Genomic DNA, 18,457 nt, shown 5'->3' with positions numbered 1-18,457 from the left:
GATGATTACTTGAGAAAAGTAGGAAAGAAGAGTGTTTAAAAAGTAGGATTAGACTGGAACATACTGAACCAAATAAATCCTCCTAAATACTCCTGTCATCTTTGTTTGTCCTAAATATGCAAATTCTACAGTTGGTGGCGATAATGCTCCGCCCATGGCTCCACCCGGTTGCAATTCGCCATTAAAAGAAGAAGGAAGTTCAGGTGCGCCACCTGCTGGTTGATCTTGGAGTTGCAGCTGTGGCTGTCTTGGTGCTGCTGTGAGCTCACAGTTGTCGCTGTGCAGTGGAGGTGCTTTTTTTTCTGTGCGAGATCAACCGCAAGAAATGGTGAGTGAGGAAAACAGATACAGCTTAACATGTTGACTAAACCTTACTTTAGTTAGTCATCAAGTCTTTCCCTGAGCGTTAACATGTGTGCTGTCAGTATCTGAACCAAGCTTGTCACAAAAAGCGATCATCCAAAAGCTGATGCCTTTGTTTAGCTAACCCTTGCTATCGTGGGTTAACGTTAGCTCCCCTACGTTGGTTAACGTCAACACACTAGCTCACGCTAGCGAGACATTGCATTATAATGCTCAAGTCGATCGCAAGGTTAGCGGTGAAGGGTCCAGACAAAAGGGTATAGAAATTAACATTGTTTTGGATAAGTGACAGCTCAACCAACAAACTTTGCTTTTGATCAAATGGCTAGCTAGCCGTAAAGAAGCTAACTAGCTAAAGTTGTCAGTTGCTGCTGTAGCTCGGCTAACGTTATAATCTTGATTAAATTACTCGGATGGTGTTAACGATGAAGATATTTTAACATTAGGCAGGTTCCAACAGAATGTGTGTTTTAGTAAATGGTAGCTCGGGGGCATATAATTTCCATTCCCAGTTTGTTGAGGTAGCTACTTCAGCTAACAGTTGATTGAACCTTAGTAGCCACAGCTAAGATAGCTCGTCATGACGCTAGCTAGCAGCTGCCGCACCGTGGGTCTTTAAACGCCTTCGTGTGGCGTTATGGTGTAGAGCTGGGTTTTTAAATAAACCTTACCCGACTTATCAACTAGTTGAACACACCAAACCTGTTACTGCCAGCTTCGCCACAACTGCTGTCACACAGCTCAACCTCTAGAGTTATAACCTGGATAGTGCAGGCAGTTGAAGTACATAAACAAGAAACTGTATCTGCATCCAAAATTGATCCAATAACGAGTTTAAGGAGTCTTTACATCTGTCATATTGCTCGTCTGCATTATCATCAGATATTCAGACTGCATCAATGAAATTCATCAAGAACTCAGTGTCAGGGCTTTGCTTGAGCATCCTTTTGTGTGGTGGCTCAGTATACTGTACGAGTTTTGATCAAAACTCATCCACAATATGTTGTACATTACCCCTATGCTTTTGCTTCAATTGATCAATATTTGCAAATGATAAAGCTTCCATCTGCTGATGGCAACAGGCACTTTCTGGAGGTTTTACCATAGAGATGGCCAGTAATGGGTAGATTATGAATTATTTGAATTTACACTTAAATTATCTTTATTCCTTAGTGGAGCTTATGGGTTTGAAATAGACAACAGAGTGTTATAGATGCAGCATATCTTACTTACATATCTTGGTTGTTTTTCTAGCTTTGGAAGAACCTGATTAAAAGACCACAACATGAATGAGTTGTGCCTCCGGGGGTTTACAGCTTCATGTTTGAGAAAAGAGCATCAACAATGAAGTTTTTCTGATGTGAATATTCTTGGGAGTCATCGGTGTCTCATTTCCACTCTTTCCTCTGTCACTTGATCTCATTTCAGGACGTGTTTCTAATGATCCGACGTCACAAGACGACCATCTTCACAGATGCCAAAGAGTCTACCACAGTCTATGAACTGAAGCGCATTGTGGAAGGTATTTTAAAGAGGCCACCTGAAGATCAGAGGCTTTTTAAGGTAAATTACCATCTTTCAGTCCAGAATTTTCTCCGATCAACAAGATTAATCTGGAAAAATAATTGTTAGTTGCAGTCCTAATATCGTTTGAGTTAGTTATCTCTTTAATATATCTGGTTGTATTAGACTTAAGAGTGCAACGTTACAAATCAATGAGCAGGACTGCTGTATATTGGATTCTAATATGATTTTTCATGAATGTGATGAAGTACGTTGATTTGTTAGGTTCACTAAGTTAATGAGAGGCTGATAATGTGCACTGTGTAACGTGAAAAATAAAAATGTAGTGAATGAACAGCTGAGTCTACACTACTTTTTTAAATGTTCTTCCCCAGGATGACGTAATGCTTAACGATGGTCAAACTCTTGGAAATTGTGGTTTCACAAATCAAACAGCCCGACCTCAGGCCCCAGCCACGGTGGGATTAGCTTTCCGTCTGAGTGGTAAGTAGTTCACCCTTTCATTCAGCCCCATATTAGACCATTTTCAGAGTCGTGGCAACATTCATTCACTTGTTTTATTTCAAGCCACTCTTAGCTCAGTCTGAGCTGAGCAGGTTGTTTTGAACGTTAGTAGCTCTGATTTTTCTGCTCTGATTTACTTTGTGTTATGTATATTCTTTCTTTGTCTTTTCACTTTCTCTCTCTGTCGTTCTCTCAGATGATTCATTTGAGCAGCTGAGGATCGAGTCTTTCTCCACTCCCCCAGAGCTCCCTGACGTCATGAAGCCCCAGGACTCGGGCAGCACAGCCAACGAGCAGGCTGTACAGTGAGGGAGTGGGCGGGTAAACAAGAGGGACGCACAGGGGGTCGGAGGGAGGGGTTGAATTTTGGGAAGTAATGTCTCAGCGGGTGAGTTTTACTTGCCGACAACAGATCTTCAGCTGGGCATAAACAATTACAAACATGGATTCCCCTTGTTGTAAATTTGAAGGGAGGTGCTTCAAAGTGGTTCATTTGTCCTGAAATCGGTGAACGCATGCTAGATAAATTGATAATTTCACACAAGACCCTTCAGAGATACCTGACGGACTTGTCACGACACTGTCAGTCATCCATGGGATTGGTAAAGGCTGAACATAAAGAATTGTACCTCGTATTTAATTCATTCTAGTCTTTATTTGGGGTAAAGTTATTGCTGCCTATTTTGATGGCTTAAAGGTGGGAGTTGATAAGGTGTGACATTTTTAGGCTTTTATGTTTGTGTGTTTCTTTATTAAACTATATTACTAGGATTTAACATTGTTTTGGTCTTTGGCCTGGATATGTGTTACGACAATAGCTAGGAGTTTGTGAATTTCTAAGTTACTATCTGTATTTCAAAGACTTTTGAACAATATGAACCAGAAATAAAATAGATTGACATGTTGGCAGAAGATCTGGCATTAAGGTGAACATTTCTTGGTACTTATCAGTAGTACTTTTCATACTGTAGCTGCTCAAAGAAGTTGTGGGTATCTACAACACAAGTAACGCTGGCGTGGACCTGGTGTTGAAAATGAAATGACTGACAACCATAGCAGCAACTGATAATTAATAGTGATTATTGACTTTTAATTGTTTTTTTTGTTTTTTTACTTTACTTACAAAGGTGAGGACTAACCAACTTTCCTCTCCAATGTTTGTTTGTAGCTCATGACATCTTGGAGATACTGATGAGTTGTAAACATAAACTGTTTCAAGTTAAACAGGTAGTTTGTCATGTAATGAGTTATAACTCTCCATTATCCCAGTACCACTACCCAATTGGGTTTAGTTCATGCTGCAACTTGTGTTGTATTATACACCATTAATACCTTAATACACGTTTTCCTAAAATTAAAGGTGAATTAGAAATGAACTCCTCTGCACATCAAAACGTCAAATTAAAGTATAACACTGGGTCTCATGACCTGGAAAACTACAATTTAAAAACAAAAATCCTCCATTAGTTACAACAGGAAAGTATATTCCGACCTGGGGGTGTTGAATGAAATTGATGACATTACTGCATTTGCAATTTGAGGCTGTTAAATAGTGGGACGTGATCAAAGTTGCACTTGTAACTGATTTAACATTAAAACAACTGTTTTTCACCCCTGTGCACTGTGGTGTTTTTGTATACTTGTGTAGTTTATAGTAAACATTACAACACTATATTGATTTTGTAGATATTATGAATTTTGTGCACTCTGCAGTTGGTGGAATACAATCAATTATTGATTTAGCATTACATTAATAAACAGCAGCTGATATCTCGTATAGTTTTGTGTTAATTTAAGAGTCATACAAGAACATAAGCTAGTACAGAAGGTAATGGCAGACTGATGAGGGGCAATGACTGCCATTTGAGATCTTTTTAAAAATGGATACATACCTGCACAATCACATGGGGTGGCTTGTACTATCACTAGGGTGACCTTTACATTTGTGGTTGTGTTGTGCTAGTATGTATCAGCTTGTATTAGGAGAACTAGAAAAAATAGTCAGCAATATGTGCAAAGAAAGTAACTCAATTAGGACAACAACTAAATATATTAATTAAAGATTATTTTGTTAATTGTTTTCTCACTCAATTAAGAGTTTGGCCAATAAAATGGTAATAAATGCCCATCACAATATCCCAGAACCCAAGTCGACGTTTTCAAATTGCTTATTTTGTCTGACCAACATTTCAAAACCAAACGGTATTAAATTTACAATCATGTAAAACACAGAAGCATCACATCCTCGAATTTGAGAGGCTGAAACCAGAGGGTGTTTGGCATTTTTGCTTGATAAATTATTAATTTTCTGTCGGTCGAATAATTGATTAATCGACGAAATGTTTCAGCTCCAACCTCAATATTTATAAAGTGGAAAACGGATTCTTTAACGTACGTAAAATAAAATGTTACCACTTTGCAAATGTTGACACAAGTTGTGCTTGTTGCTCGTGCGATCTTTCCGACAGCACTTGAAGGCAGCGTACGTTAGCTAGCAGGCTAGCTGAGCATTTTGCTAGCAACGATAATACGCGATTCCAGTCTATGCAGCTACAAATAACTTGATTAACTGCTCAATGTATGGAGAAATTATGCCGTCTGGTATGCGAACATAGACTATCGATCACCAAGACAAATGGACGTCAGTGAGTATGTTTTATCGGCGGGCAGAGCCGTGCTGGACATGGTGGAACGGGACTGGCAGCCGCTGTCTTCGGGCGAGCTGGAGCAGCGGCTGGACCAGTCGGTGGAGGAGATCTTGGAGGCTGACCTGATAGCAAAACTCAAAACTCAGCCTCCTCCTGCTATATACGTACAGTTAATGCAGAGTCAAGATAATGTGCAGCCCCAAGTTTTACAGACGAGAACATCCAGTCCCCCAGTGGAGGACTCACCAGATCCCCGAGGACCGAAGGATCCTGTAGACACTGCTGCAGTCAAGGTATCAGTCAGGTGTCTCTTGTGATCTGGTCTACTAACTGTTACCTGAGACTGTTACCCTTCTTAAAATAAGTTTAAGAAGGGTAAGATATAGACTTATCCGCAGTGCACATAAACACTTATTCACGAGTGTTTTTCTTTGTACTGATATATTCACCTTATTTTGCCAAGTGAAACTGCGCTTGAAATAAGTGAAATAATCTCAAACCCAAGGCAACAATTTTCACTTAACCCATAGCAACGACATTTTAAGAATGACTGTGAAAGGGGGGAGAGTTTAAACACAATGAATACACATACAGGCAGAAAACAAAATCCCTCCCAAGGTTAGACCTGTGGTACCTGCAGTATATACATATACAAATACCTGCACATACATAAACACGTACATACACATTTCATCAACTTACATAAATTCCCTTTTTTGTTCCACTTCAGACCAAATGTTAACATTTTCTGCATTCGGCCAATGTTCGCTAGCTGTTCCTTGTTCTGAATAAATAATCCAACCAATAATAATATTTTTAGATAAATATGATAAATATTTTTTTCTGCTGTCAGACCTGTGAGATACACTCTTTGAGAGTCATCATTTGTCACTATTTTCACCATGGTTATGATCACATTGTGATACGATTACGATCAATTTCACATGAAATACCTGTTGAATCTCCTGACTGACTGATGTTGGCTACTGTAACATCATTGTCCCCCCTCTCATCAGCACATCGCAGACCTGCTTCAAAGCTCCAAATCCAGGGCTCGAATGGCTGGACGGGCTCGCTTATCCCTGTCCCACACTGTCCTGCTGTCCCTCACTCTGCTCTCTGAGCGCGTCAGCTACCGCTCTGTGTCCCGACGCTTCCACTTGGAGAAAGGAAACATCCACAGGATCTTCTTTTCTTTCTGTGAGCACATCAACATGCTGGAAGAGACGCTCATCAGATGGCCAGTCGGTGGGTTGATTTGTTGGATGATCAGTGCAATGTTATCATTGATTTGAGTGTAAAAAAAAAATGCTTGAAAATGCTTATGGTGGGGGTATTTCCTCTATATTCCTCAGGCAGTGAGGCTGTAGAGGCCCTTTTCCCGCTCTCCAGTGCAGTGAAGGAGCAGGAGGAGCAGCATCAAGGTGTCCCTCGGGTCCTGGGAGTGTTGGGACACACCCGCATCCCTATCCGCCTGCCAATAGGTAAACATGATGTGGAGAGCACAGTGCCTGAGGTGAAGAGGATGAAGAAGGAGGCCCATCCCGACTCCTGGCTAAACCTTCAGCTCATATGCGACCATAAGGGCCGGTTCCTACACTGCAGGATCAGTAAAGGATCAGACGTGGACAGAGGCAGCGCTCTGAGAGACAAACTCAAACAGCATCCTGAACTGATGCCCTCTGGCTCCTGCCTGGTGGCCAGAGCCGGCTACCCGCTCACTGCTCAGATTTTAACTCCATACCCAGGAAGTCATGGACCAAGAGAGGAGCTCTTCAACAAGACGCTGGAGGAGCATTTTCACATCCTGGATCAGGCTCTGGCCAACCTGAGAGCCAGATTTCAAAGGCTCAGGTATCTGGATATTGGAAACTATGATCGAGCCAGAGCTGTTGTGCTGACTGCCTGTGTGTTGCACAATGTGTTTTCAGACATGGGGCAAGTGCTTCAAGGAGAAGTTGAGAAAGAGGAAGCCATAACCCGAGAGGGCGAGGTAGATGACGAGGGTGTACACAGACGTGACGCCATCTCAGATTTGTTGTTTAAAAACTTTTGTTCTGGAAGCACATGATGTGATGTTGGAAAACTTCTGCTCATAGATGTAAATGAACAGTTCTGTAATATAAAGGTTTATTTGAACAGAATCTCTACTATCTGGGTCTGTCTGCACACATAACACTCATTAATACTATCAGAAAACAGGGATAGGTTTGCTGTTAAAGCATTTACAGTGTGAATTAACAGTTTTTCACAGTAAAGCTGGGTAATGCATAGTTATTACTGTTGTTTACCATAATGGGGATGACAAATGATGATATTGGAGGAAGAGTTTGCATTTTTCTAGAACAGTTTCTCCTCCTGTTTTACATTTTACACATAGAAAATAAAAATAAACACACAAAATAGACTTATTGACTGTTTTTTTCTGACATGGACATAAGCTTTATTCTGGAATTAGACTTACACTATCGTTAATCAGAAATGTATATGCTAGTGTATTTCCAGTGTTCCTCTTCATCAGAGTGGAAGTACATGTCACAGCCAATAAAACCTGTAAATAGCAGCATACTGGTAAGGAACATAAATAACATCCACTGAAAAGAGTAATGATTTATGTCAAGTGAGATTTCCATCCAGGCTCTTAGAAACTGTGGAGGGCCAAAAGGAACATGTGACGGTTTGACAGAAAAGGACAAATGAAGTAAATCATTGGGCAATGAATAAAGAATATACATCTTTTCTGTATTCAGTTTGATCACTCATATTTATTTTGAGAGTGATGACTGTATGAACATTGCCAGGTTAATCTCCAGACCAAAGAAAAACTATTTTAAACAACTGTCTGTTAATACCGTTATCGGCACTACTTATGTTACTGTCGTTATCTGTAATAATCACACTAATAATGAGTTGTACATAGATATTAATATTGATTATACTGATATTAAAAAAGCAGCAAAAAAATGTAGTGTTTGCAGTTCCCCACTGTGGGGCAGTGAGCGTTCATAATTCTGGCTCTGCCAGGCTCCAGCGTCAAGGTAGACACGATACCTTAACAATATGTCCGGTAAAACTTTGACAATGAAACAGTCAAGAGAGATGGCAGTGTTTCTAATTCTTTGTCCACCGCCAAATGTGTAACCAGAGGTGAACAAAACATTCACAAAGGTAGTATTTATTGCAGGACTGTTTATTGGAACACATTACATGGTGAAGTTGTTCATACTGTCTGATAACATAGTGCATATTATTAATACATTAAGAGTACAAGTGTGTCTATGAATACTGTTAGTGAAACTGCTTAAGAATAATAATTATCAGTATAAATATGTGTATTGTTTTCACTGAAAAATGTGACTTCTCTTGAGCAATGACAATAATCATTGATCATTTCTGTTAGCTTGTTCATGAATACTTCATTTTATCGGTTAATGGGGCCCACATGAAAAATATCATCTTGTACTCTTGCATAGGTTGTTGACATATGATATCAATATAACTGGTGTAGTGATGATAGGAATGCCTGCATTAATCTTATTTGTGAGTAATATTTTTGTTTTTCTTACTCTCCAACATCAGCCAACCATAATTCACTCCTCTCTTATGGTATAAAAATAAGTGATGATTACACCCAAAGGGACATCAGCAGAAAAGGACATGTAATCTGCTTGCAGTACAAACAAGAGTTGCCCAGGGTATGATATGTCAGTCTGTGTCTCGTATATATGTCCCGTTTCCTGAACTGCTGTATTTTCATTCATTCTGAAATTCTCTCTTTCTGCTGTTCAGCGCTACAGAATACAGACTGGCCAAACTATTCTTAAAACTGTAACAGTACAAATGTGCATACTGAAAACACACTCGAAGAGTTTTCCTCGTGCAGTATCATAAAAGTTTTTGGTAAGAGCAAACACCACACGGGGAAGTTCAGATCCACTTCCCGTCTCTTCTAGCCTAATGTCCATCCTTTAACATCTCTGTGCTGTTCTTCTGAGCCAGGCTGGAGATGGCCTGGGCCAGGTTGTTAATGGCCTCTATCTTCCTCTCCTCCAGGGCTTTCTGCTGGGCCCACATGTTCATCTTCCTCTCTTGCAGCTCCATGTACAGCTGTAGGACGTCCTGTGGAGGCCGGGCAGAGCAGGGAGCAGCCGTTGCAGGAGGTGTAGGGAGAATAGGGGTAAACCTCTTGTTGGCTATGGCCTTGCCCACTCTCGTCCCACTGAGCTTGGCCCTCCGCTGGGCTTCGATCTCCTCCCTGCTCTTACCCAGAACCTCGTGCATGGCCTTGAAGAACTCCCAGTGGACGCTGGCCGCCCCAAGCCTCTTGGCCCTCTCAGCATTCTTCCTGTAGGTGGCCAGCATGTTTCTCCACTTGAGGTCACACTCGTAGGCCTTCACGGTGACATCAGTGACCTCTGACTCCCTCAGTTTGGCATTCACTTTCTCCGCCACCATCTCCCAAAGTTTCTTTTTCTTGCATACTGGCTGGTCAAAAGCCTGGTCCATTTCAAGTCGAGTGTTGACAAGGTGCCATGTAGCCTGCAGAGTCCATATAAATTCTACAGAAGAAAACAAAGGTGTATCATGACATTGGTTGATAAATTATGACCTTGCTCTGAACCTCTTGCCTGTTTTTAATGTTTATTAATCTTATGTGACACAGCTTGTCTGATTGAAACACGAAGTCATAAGTTACCAGACGACATACAATTCTCATTAACGTAACTCACATTGTATGAATTACGACCAAAGTCGCTGCGATAGGCAGAAACTGCGCACTCATCAGGCCCTCCGCGCTTCATGCGATGACAGAATGAAACCTGTTTAACTTCAGGCTGCGTGTACTAACCTGCTTTGGTTTTATCGGTGTCCACACTGGACACGACCGTTTCCTTTCCTTCCACTTCACTACTTTGTATAACAATTGTCTCGATTACCTCCATGTTGTTAAAACATTACAATTACAGTCAAAGTTGGCTTTTATTAAATTAGCGGTGTATCTATCGTGGAATTTAACAACCTCTCCGAGGCACCGATGCATTTTCTCGCATCGAGTAAAACGATGATTATAACAACGTCACTTGACAGCTCGGGAAGTGTAGTCCGTCTTGGTTAGTACCAATGGGCTTTTGAGTTTTCTGGTGTACCAACTAAACTACAATCCCTAAACGCTGCGACTTATTTAATGCAAGCTACATTTTTTACTCTCAAGGGGAATGTAGTTTTTTTAAGAGGGAAACTGCACTAGAGGAAGTGAAGGCCAGCGAAATTTGAACTACAAGTCCCAGCATATATCTTACCGACCCACCTCTTCAGTCCCTGCTCCCTCCCTCAACCGCCCCTGTTTTGTTGTTTGGCTAAAGATGGCGTTAGCGGCTAACACAGACGATTGGATTTTGTTTCACAAAAATTATTCGGCCAGTGGTAACAAAACATTGATCAAGTAGAGCTTTAATTCGTCATTTGATGTGCAAAAATGTGTTACACTGAGCAAATAAACGTCCATTACGTAGAATAACGTTTGTTCGGCCTTCTCACGATGTAGGCCTGTTTTTAGGGAGTGGACCGAAGCTGTTGGAACTCCATTTCCCGTCAGCGAGTTCGGCGTCAGGTGGTACAACTTTCCTTTTTCACGGTATCTGTAGTTTTCTGACCACACCACAATGTTATTTTTGCGGAAACTTTGAAAAAATATGAATTGACTCATTACGAACACACATTCACCAGTTGAGCAAACAAGCTAACAATTTAAAGCGAAAGGACATGTTATTTAATTTCTTAGTATTTCACTGGAAGCGCCCAGTGATACTCCACGGTGTGTTTAATATCTGTCTAAACTGAGAGGAGGAAAATTAAGATAATTGAACCTGTAGCCTGCCAGGCAGAGGGACCATGGCTGCATCACCTGTTCAAAGTGACTGGAAACAATCTCGAGCACCCTCCAGAGAAGGGCACCCATCATCACCAGAGTCGTCTTTGACCTGGTGCTTGGCACACCTCTCCAAACCTGGATCAGGAGCTGAACATCACGGGCATGGCAAGGCTGACTCAGGCGGTGGCAGAGAAATGGACAAGAGGTCCAGAGTCTCTCAGTGGCGAGCTCTGGTAGCTATCCGGACGCAGCACATCAAGGGTGACAAGGCTGGCATTGCCAGATTCAGAACTCAAGGTGGTCTCCAGCCCCTGCTGGGCCTGCTCAAACACCCACAATGCTCCAGGAAAACCCTGGACCTGGCTCTGAGCATCCTGGCAAACTGCTGCACTGAGCTGGAGACACGTATAGAGGTGAGATAAAAGGAATAATAGAGAATGTATTGAACGCTCGTATTTATTTAACCACCCATTAAAATTTAAAATGTCTTCTGCTATAGGTTCGTAAGCTTGATGGAATAAATATTGTAGGTAAGTGGTATTTTACAGTCTTATGAGGAATTTGATCTTAGAATGATGACCTTTATAAACTATTTCACAATTAATGGCATGTAATCTTGAAACAAATTCTTGACTGTCTCAGTGGAGATCCTGAAGAGAAATATGGCCCTGGACACGGTCCAGAACAGAGCAGCCCGGGCTTTGGGAAACTTGGCCATGGATCCAGAGAGCTCTGCACTCATCCACTCTTCTGGTAAGTCTGAAATGTCAGTGTGTCTCACTGCATAATTTATAGCTGGCACTATTCAGCCTTCAAAATCAGATGAAGTTGAGCTTGAATGCTACTTGAGGGGAAATTATAATAATAATTATTTTAATATCGATTACCCGTTGGTTTGAAAGAGTAATCACGTATGGAGTAATTCTCACAGTTTTCTGGTGTTTTATGGACCAAATTTTTCATTGAGAAAATAATCGTCAGATTAATCGATAATGAAAATAATCATTTCTTGCAGCCCTACATCCAGCTGTTCATTGTTACCATTCCTTATCGGTGGATAGAAGGAACATATGTACAGAAACATGTCAAGAGGTCCAATTGTGTTGTTATCTCTTCATAAGATTTAAGTCCAGAGGTCACATGTGCCTAAAATTTTAAATGTCTATTCACATTTCCAGAGCCAGAGAAACATAGTTATGAAAATGCTTGCAGAAACTGTTAATATGGTCTGTGAAATGTTTTTGTGGAGATATATTATTTGTTCTAAGATTAAAAACCATACTCCCCACACACACACACAGGTGGTGTTCCTCTTCTCCTCCTTTGTGTGTCTCTTCCTTCTAGCCAGTCCTCCCCACTGCTGCTCCACTCAAAGACCCCTGTCCTAAACTGGAGTGTGCTCAGTCGGCTGCTCGGGCTCTCCTCTACCTCTCAGATACGCCCTCTAACCGCCTGTCACTGCTCACCCAAGGGACCATATCTGCTCTTGCACCTCTAATTGCTCCAGAATATCCCCAGGCGCTGAGGCGGGCGGCGCTCAGGACCCTCCACGAGCTGACCCGGGGCTGTGGTGTTGAATGTGCCAGGGAGGTGTCCCGTTCCGGAGTCCTCGCTCAGCTCAGTGTCATGGCGTCGGGTGAGTCAGGTAAACCTTTTGAGGAGCTGGCACTGAAAACCCTGGCCAACATGTGCTCCCAAGGCTGCCTGCGCCCTCTCGTGGGATCACTGGGGGTCATTCAGAAGTTTGCTGAGGAGGTCAAGAGGGACCCACTGAGGTCTGGAGTCTTCCTCAAGGCGCTGTGCTTGTGCTGCAAGGAGGCGGTCAACCGGGCTAAGGTGAAGGAGAGTTGTGGACTGGAGGTGCTCATTGGCTTTTTGGCTGCCCATCAGAGTCATCCCCTTTCCCGACTAGCCATCCTGGCCTGTGTAGACTTTGTTTTTGATGAATCTGCTATGGAGCAATTGCAAGAGCTAGGGCTGGTCCCTCTGCTTGTTGCACGACTAGTTGAGCTCACCAGAGGCGAGGAACCATCTGCTGAGAAGATGGATGTAAGCCTCTCCTCCAGCATGTCTCCTGAGCTCCTGCCCTCTTCATGTTTTGACTCCTTTGACTTTCCTCCTCCTGAGGGCTACAAGAAGGAGGAATCTGGTAGGGAGCAAGGTCTATGTTCATCAAGCTTTTTGAGTCTCAGGTATGGAAAATGAAGCACAGGTTTATCTATTTTCCCTGTGAATTATTTTATTCTACTATTTTCTGTTTATCTACATGCTTATTGCTCTTTCTTCAGGTCCTGGTTGTTGTCTGAGGGACTGATCTCTTCAGAGGGGGACCTGCTGGATTCCTCTGGTGTTGAAGGGGAATGGGGGGGTCTTCAGATCCCACCGTCTTCATCCCCTCAAACCTCCTCCCCAAACCCTGATTCCCTTTCCTCTCTTAAAAACTCTTCTCCACCCAATCCTACTGCCTCTTCCACTTCTTCTAAAAAAGCAGCTCAGCCTTCCCCTGTGTCCTCTTCGGCCCAGCCCCAACCGTCATCCTCATGGAAAAACACTGATCCACCTCCCTCTAGTCCTCAACCTTCCGGTGCGCTCACACCCCAAACCCAGCCCAGTTCCTCCACTATCTCCTCTCCCACTAAAACAACCCAAACACCAGTCTCTCCATCAAAGTTCTCATCCCCTCACAGAAGGAGGCAGCGTGCTCATTCAGCAGCTTGTTTGACTAAAGTCACTCTTGATACCCCTCCCTCTGTGCCCCGCCCGATGGCTTACCACCACCCCTACCACCCTGAACCCTGGACTCCCGAGTCACCCATCCTACTGCTGCTGTCACGCTTCTCCCACGCCACCGACCCAAGTGCTGCTCTGGTTAGCTCAGGCGTCATGTCTGGCTTGCTCTACTACCTCACCCAGCACCAGGACCCCAGCAGCAGGTGCCTCCGTATGCTTTGCCGGCTGAGCTGCAACCCAAACTGTTTGCAGGCGCTGGTCCGAACTGGCTCGGTCGCACTGATTCGACACCATCTCTGCCAGAGAGGGGGAGGATTTGAGGGAAAGGGGAGACAGACGGACCGAGTGAAAGCCAAAGTTAAACAACTTGGTAAGACCTTTGCGACATCAGTAATAAAATTGCTGTGATAACACAATCTACAGTTGCTCATTGCCTTATAAAAGTTATAGATAATTCATTCATTCATTTTAATTAATGTTGTATTGTTAGTAGTATTATTGGTTAAATCAATACATTTAATTCCTCTGAGTTGAGGTATCCAGGTCCTGATACTCAACTCAGCCTATCTGACATTAACATCAACCGATCTGATACCAGTGCTCCCGTTTTCCCAAATTTAAAATTTGTATATCTGACTGTGTGGAACAGATTCAGCGGCCCGCCGTGACTGAGTGAATGTAACTGACAGTGAAAACACTGAATTTCATAATGACATTAACAAATAAATCTTAAATATTTCATGTGGATCAGTCACATCTGGCTGATGCTCGATACTCTTAATAAGGTCATTATCAGGGCTGATACGGATTGGGTGCATTGGAACTTCTGACATAAATAATACTCATGCAATCATTATTTTATTTCATACAAGAGCAGTTTATAATGCACTGTGCACTGACTGTCTCTGTAGGTCTTGCTCTTCTTAATAATCTGCGTGTCCAGTGTGAGTCTGGATATGGCTCTGGGGTTCTTGCCCATGTGATGCTGTCAGGCTCTGAGTCTGACAAGATGAACTGTGCACTGTCTCTGCCATTAATCAGCAGGTGAGTAGTAGATCTATATGAATATGAGCTCAGTAATCATCAGAATCTTACATGTAATAACTTTAATGCCATAAAATGCACTTTTCTGTCATCAGTTTAGTGTTAGTGATCTTAAAAATTGTATTTGTTGGTGTGCTATTCTGGAGAGAAAGTGGGCATTCTCATGGTGGGATTTGTTGGGTCTCTGTGAATAATATAAAGAGTACGGTCTAGACCTGCTCTATAGGAAAAGAGCAATGAGATAACTTCTGTTATGAATTGGCACTATATAAATAAAATTGATTTGAATTCTGATAAAAAAACTACTTTACAACACTGATTATTGATAAAAACATTATTTCCAGAATTTTTTACATGCAGTTTAGTGAATGGTTTTGCATTTACCATGCACTCATTTAATGGTTTTGTATTTACTTACGGTATTACAAAGATGATCCAGAATAATGACCATATATGAGCTTTACAAACCCTCTTTTTCTCCAACAGCAACAAGTCCCTGTTGAAGAAACTTCTTCTGGACAGCGGTGGGCTGCTCTTGGCTCTGCAGCCCCTTGGTTGCGATGACGATGAAGTGGATGAAGACCACCCCACTGAATGTGGGCGATGGCTTTCTGATTGGTTAAATTCACCGCATTCAGGCCTGACTTCTCAGCTCCACTCGCTGTACTTCTCTCTCCTGATTGGATGCCTGTCTACCCTGATGGGTGGCATAAAAATGGAGCTTGACAAAAAACATCTAAATCCAGTTGCAACACAGTCAGTCAGTAAAATTGACAGAGTTTCACCCCCTCCCTCGAAAAAGCCTCGCTTGGCTGACATCTGTCCTTATGCAGTCTCGAAGTTTGACCTCCTCTTGCTGCTGGATGACGGGACTCAGGTCCCCGCCAACAGGGAGGCTGTGGCCAGGGTTGAGGGGACAGACGGAGTCGGCTCTGAATACTTTTGGACTCTGTTGAGAGGCGGATTTGGAGAAGCTCAGGGTAATGCGGAGGAAGCCATCCGCATTAAAGATGTCAGCACAGGTATGCTGCTACCAGTGCTGCATTACCTGCATGGATGTCGCCTCACCAAGGACACAGAAACAACAAGGGAAAGTGATGTAGGAGAGAGGAGAGGACAGTGTCAGATCCTGGACACATTGGTCCTTGAAGGACTGGGGATCTGCCAAAAAGAGACAGAGGATCACTCAACAGAAGACTTTGCTTTCCAGAAGACCGCTTTAGGTGAGATGATGATTGGAGCGTGCAGATTTTTGGTGACTGAGCTGCAGAAAGAGTTGGAGGATCTCTGCGTGTCTCTTCTCCTGTCCTGCTCCACCAAGGCTGCTAGTCGAGCTGCATCAGCTCCCACAGAGGACAACGCTGAAAAGGCTGCATCTCAAACGGACCAAGAAGGCCTCGAGTCTGCTGAGGAGAAACTGGCTAATCGAACATCTGAGTTAGAGTTGACTGGTTTTGAAATCCAAACAGAAAATTTACCAGGACAGACGAAGAAACCAAACGGTTCCTTACACCAGACAGACAGTAATAAAACCTTTTTCGCTGCAACTGTTCGAAAGGACAGCAGAGGACTTAATACAACTTCTGATCATAAGACCATCCAAAGTTTCACTCCAGTTTCCAAATCAAGCTGTGCGTCAGTGGTGGACAAATCACTTAATCCAGAAGAGTTCAGGTTAAGACCAAAGAACTTGATGAAAAGTTCAGCACAGCTTCTGAAATCAGCTGCTCAGGACTCCCTTTCTTCCTCAGAAGCCAGTGCAGGAGGTGGGGCCTTGGCTGCTCTCCTCCCCCAGGTATACTGGTTTTCCCAGCGATACAGCTACCCAGCACTGGGTCGGGCCTGCCTGTCTTTGCTGCTGGGCTGCCAGGACTGTCCTCGGCCCTTCTTGTCCTCCTCCCTTGCTGGGGATTGCCTTCGCAGACTTGCCAGAGAGTCTGACTGTACAGAGACTCTGAAACAGGATCTACTACGTTTGGCCACAGTAGCTCTCAGCTGAGCAAGCAGGGTAATATTGAGTGGAGTGATTGGTGGCATGAATTCAGAAGGCACAGATTAAGTGAGAGTCAACTATGGGCTTGTTATAAGCTTCTAGAAACGTTGCCATTGTATTATCATTGTATTACTTTTATCGAAAGTCTGGAAAGTACAAGTGCAGGTTTCAACAACAGCACGATTACCTGAAAAACATGCTGTATGAATTTCTTCAGCACTGACAGAACTGACTGTTGATTTATTTTCATAAACTGGAAGCATACATTTCTATTTAGTTTTGATGTAATCTGATATAAACTGTAGCCCGTCCCAGCATGACATAATTGTATTATAATTTATTGTTGGATTAACTTCGAATGACATTTGTATTGTGAATTTTGTTTAGTTTAGTTTTTTTTTTTTTTTTGGAAAAGCTCTTCGCAAATGTCCACAATGCATTTGATAAAATGTCATTTAGCTGGAAGTACTGGAATTATCAAGGTTGGTTTAGGAACCAGTTGTTTATTTTGTACATAGAGATAATAGATTGGTAGATATACAGTGTATAGATTCCAACTGTCCCATATTAATTTATGCCACTGAATATATTGTTGGAACTTACTTTGCTTTCAGTTTCTTGTTGTTGGAGTGTGGGTTTACAGTATGGCCACAGTAATTTGACCGTGTGGCTTTAGTCAGTCGGTTATATTATTTCAGTTCTACAACAGAGGGTGAAACAGCTATTGGTTGGATTGCCAATAAATTTGGTAGGTATTCGTGGTCTCCAGAGGATGAATCATAATGACTTTGGTGATCCCCTGACTTTTCATTTAGTGCCACCTACAAGTCGAGTTTTCCAGTTTAGATTATTTTTTTGGCCTTTTGCCTTTATTTGATAAGAACAGCTGAAGAGAGACAGGAAATGTGGGAGAGGGAGGGGGGATGACATGCAGCAAAGGACCACGGGCTGGATTCAAACCTGGCCGCTGCGGTAAGGTACTTGGGGCGTGCGCTCTACCAGGTGAGCTACCAGGGTGCCCTGTAAATGTTAGCATTTTAAAGGATAAGGCTGGGGCTGGCAATGTTCTGTATGTTTCTTATTGTCAACTAATTGCATGAAAGACCAAAGGCAACAGTGTGTTAGTCCGTCTCTCAATACAGTACTCTTGTTTATGGCTGTCAGTCCCAAGCCCACTGATTGCTATTGAAGACAACAATCTTTAAAAATAGATCGTGAATATATAATTCAATTTTTCAAAAAGAGCCAAACATCACAGCTGATCACTGTAGATTTTAGCAACCATCACTCAAACAGGACAAAACAGTGCATTTGTTGAGGACTATATTCAGCGGCTGATTAATACACATTTGGTGCTCTAGTGAGTATTTGGGGCAGCAGGACGGTGTATGTGGGACTGAGTCAAAATAAACTACAGTGTGTGTAATGGTAATGCAGGAACATGTCACCCAGTGCAACAATGTGGCTCATTTCTGTGTTTTTGGACACAGTGGAGCTCTATTACACAGGGGAATAAGACATACAGTATTAGGCTTTGGCTTCACAGACGATACCTATTAGTAGGATCAATTCATTGTTGGTTTTGGTCTTTTCATGGGATTTTTTTGACATTTACAAACACATAGACTATTGCCAGCCTTCTTTTAATTTTTTAAAGCCTGTATGTGCAGTATTTGAACAATTCCGACTTTGACGACCCCTAGTGGTTATATATAAAAAGACACTAGACACTGATACTAGAACAAGATCTAGATAATGAAATGTAAAAACACTTGTCTC

The 18,457-nt window shown here is 42.5% G+C and overlaps 4 protein-coding genes across 5 annotated transcripts; 3 read left to right on the top strand and 1 right to left on the bottom strand.

The window, feature by feature from the left end:
* The first annotated feature begins 171 nt into the window (after nt 1-171).
* On the top strand, nt 172-4,002 carry elob (elongin B). The gene is made up of 4 exons (XM_044181084.1): nt 172-328; nt 1,792-1,926; nt 2,262-2,370; nt 2,588-4,002. Exons 1-4 carry the CDS (start codon nt 326-328, stop codon nt 2,698-2,700), a joined length of 360 nt encoding a protein of 119 aa, XP_044037019.1. The 5' UTR covers nt 172-325; the 3' UTR covers nt 2,701-4,002.
* A 692-nt stretch (nt 4,003-4,694) lies between these two features.
* Nucleotides 4,695-7,183, top strand: LOC122868785. The gene is made up of 3 exons (XM_044181074.1): nt 4,695-5,332; nt 6,056-6,287; nt 6,395-7,183. Exons 1-3 carry the CDS (start codon nt 5,027-5,029, stop codon nt 7,108-7,110), a joined length of 1,254 nt encoding a protein of 417 aa, XP_044037009.1. The 5' UTR covers nt 4,695-5,026; the 3' UTR covers nt 7,111-7,183.
* Nucleotides 7,184-8,198: 1,015 nt separating this feature from the next.
* On the bottom strand, nt 8,199-10,134 carry si:dkey-66i24.7. Of its 2 annotated transcripts, none has more exons than XM_044181082.1 (2): nt 9,889-10,134; nt 8,199-9,598 (listed from the first exon to the last, which is right to left on the bottom strand). In XM_044181082.1, the coding sequence occupies exons 1-2, from the start codon at nt 9,980-9,982 to the stop codon at nt 8,994-8,996; spliced, it is 699 nt and encodes a 232-aa protein (XP_044037017.1). In that variant the 5' UTR covers nt 9,983-10,134; the 3' UTR covers nt 8,199-8,993. The 2 variants fall into 2 exon arrangements, with proteins under 2 accessions (XP_044037017.1, XP_044037018.1); XM_044181083.1 differs by having other exon boundaries at nt 9,770-9,909.
* Nucleotides 10,135-10,354: 220 nt separating this feature from the next.
* Nucleotides 10,355-17,280, top strand: armc5 (armadillo repeat containing 5). The gene is given in 8 exon segments (XM_044181072.1): nt 10,355-11,324; nt 11,411-11,441; nt 11,554-11,664; nt 12,213-12,266; nt 12,269-13,103; nt 13,200-14,011; nt 14,553-14,685; nt 15,172-17,280. Coding segments are annotated over 8 exon segments (3,882 nt in total). The 5' UTR covers nt 10,355-10,931; the 3' UTR covers nt 16,685-17,280.
* Nucleotides 17,281-18,457: the final 1,177 nt, after the last annotated feature.

The sequence above is a fragment of the Siniperca chuatsi genome, linkage group LG21 (assembly GCF_020085105.1).
Source record: "Siniperca chuatsi isolate FFG_IHB_CAS linkage group LG21, ASM2008510v1, whole genome shotgun sequence".
Classification (NCBI taxonomy): domain Eukaryota; kingdom Metazoa; phylum Chordata; class Actinopteri; order Centrarchiformes; family Sinipercidae; genus Siniperca; species Siniperca chuatsi.
Note: the sequence above shows the minus strand (reverse complement) of the source record. Positions and strands in the feature narration are given on the sequence as shown.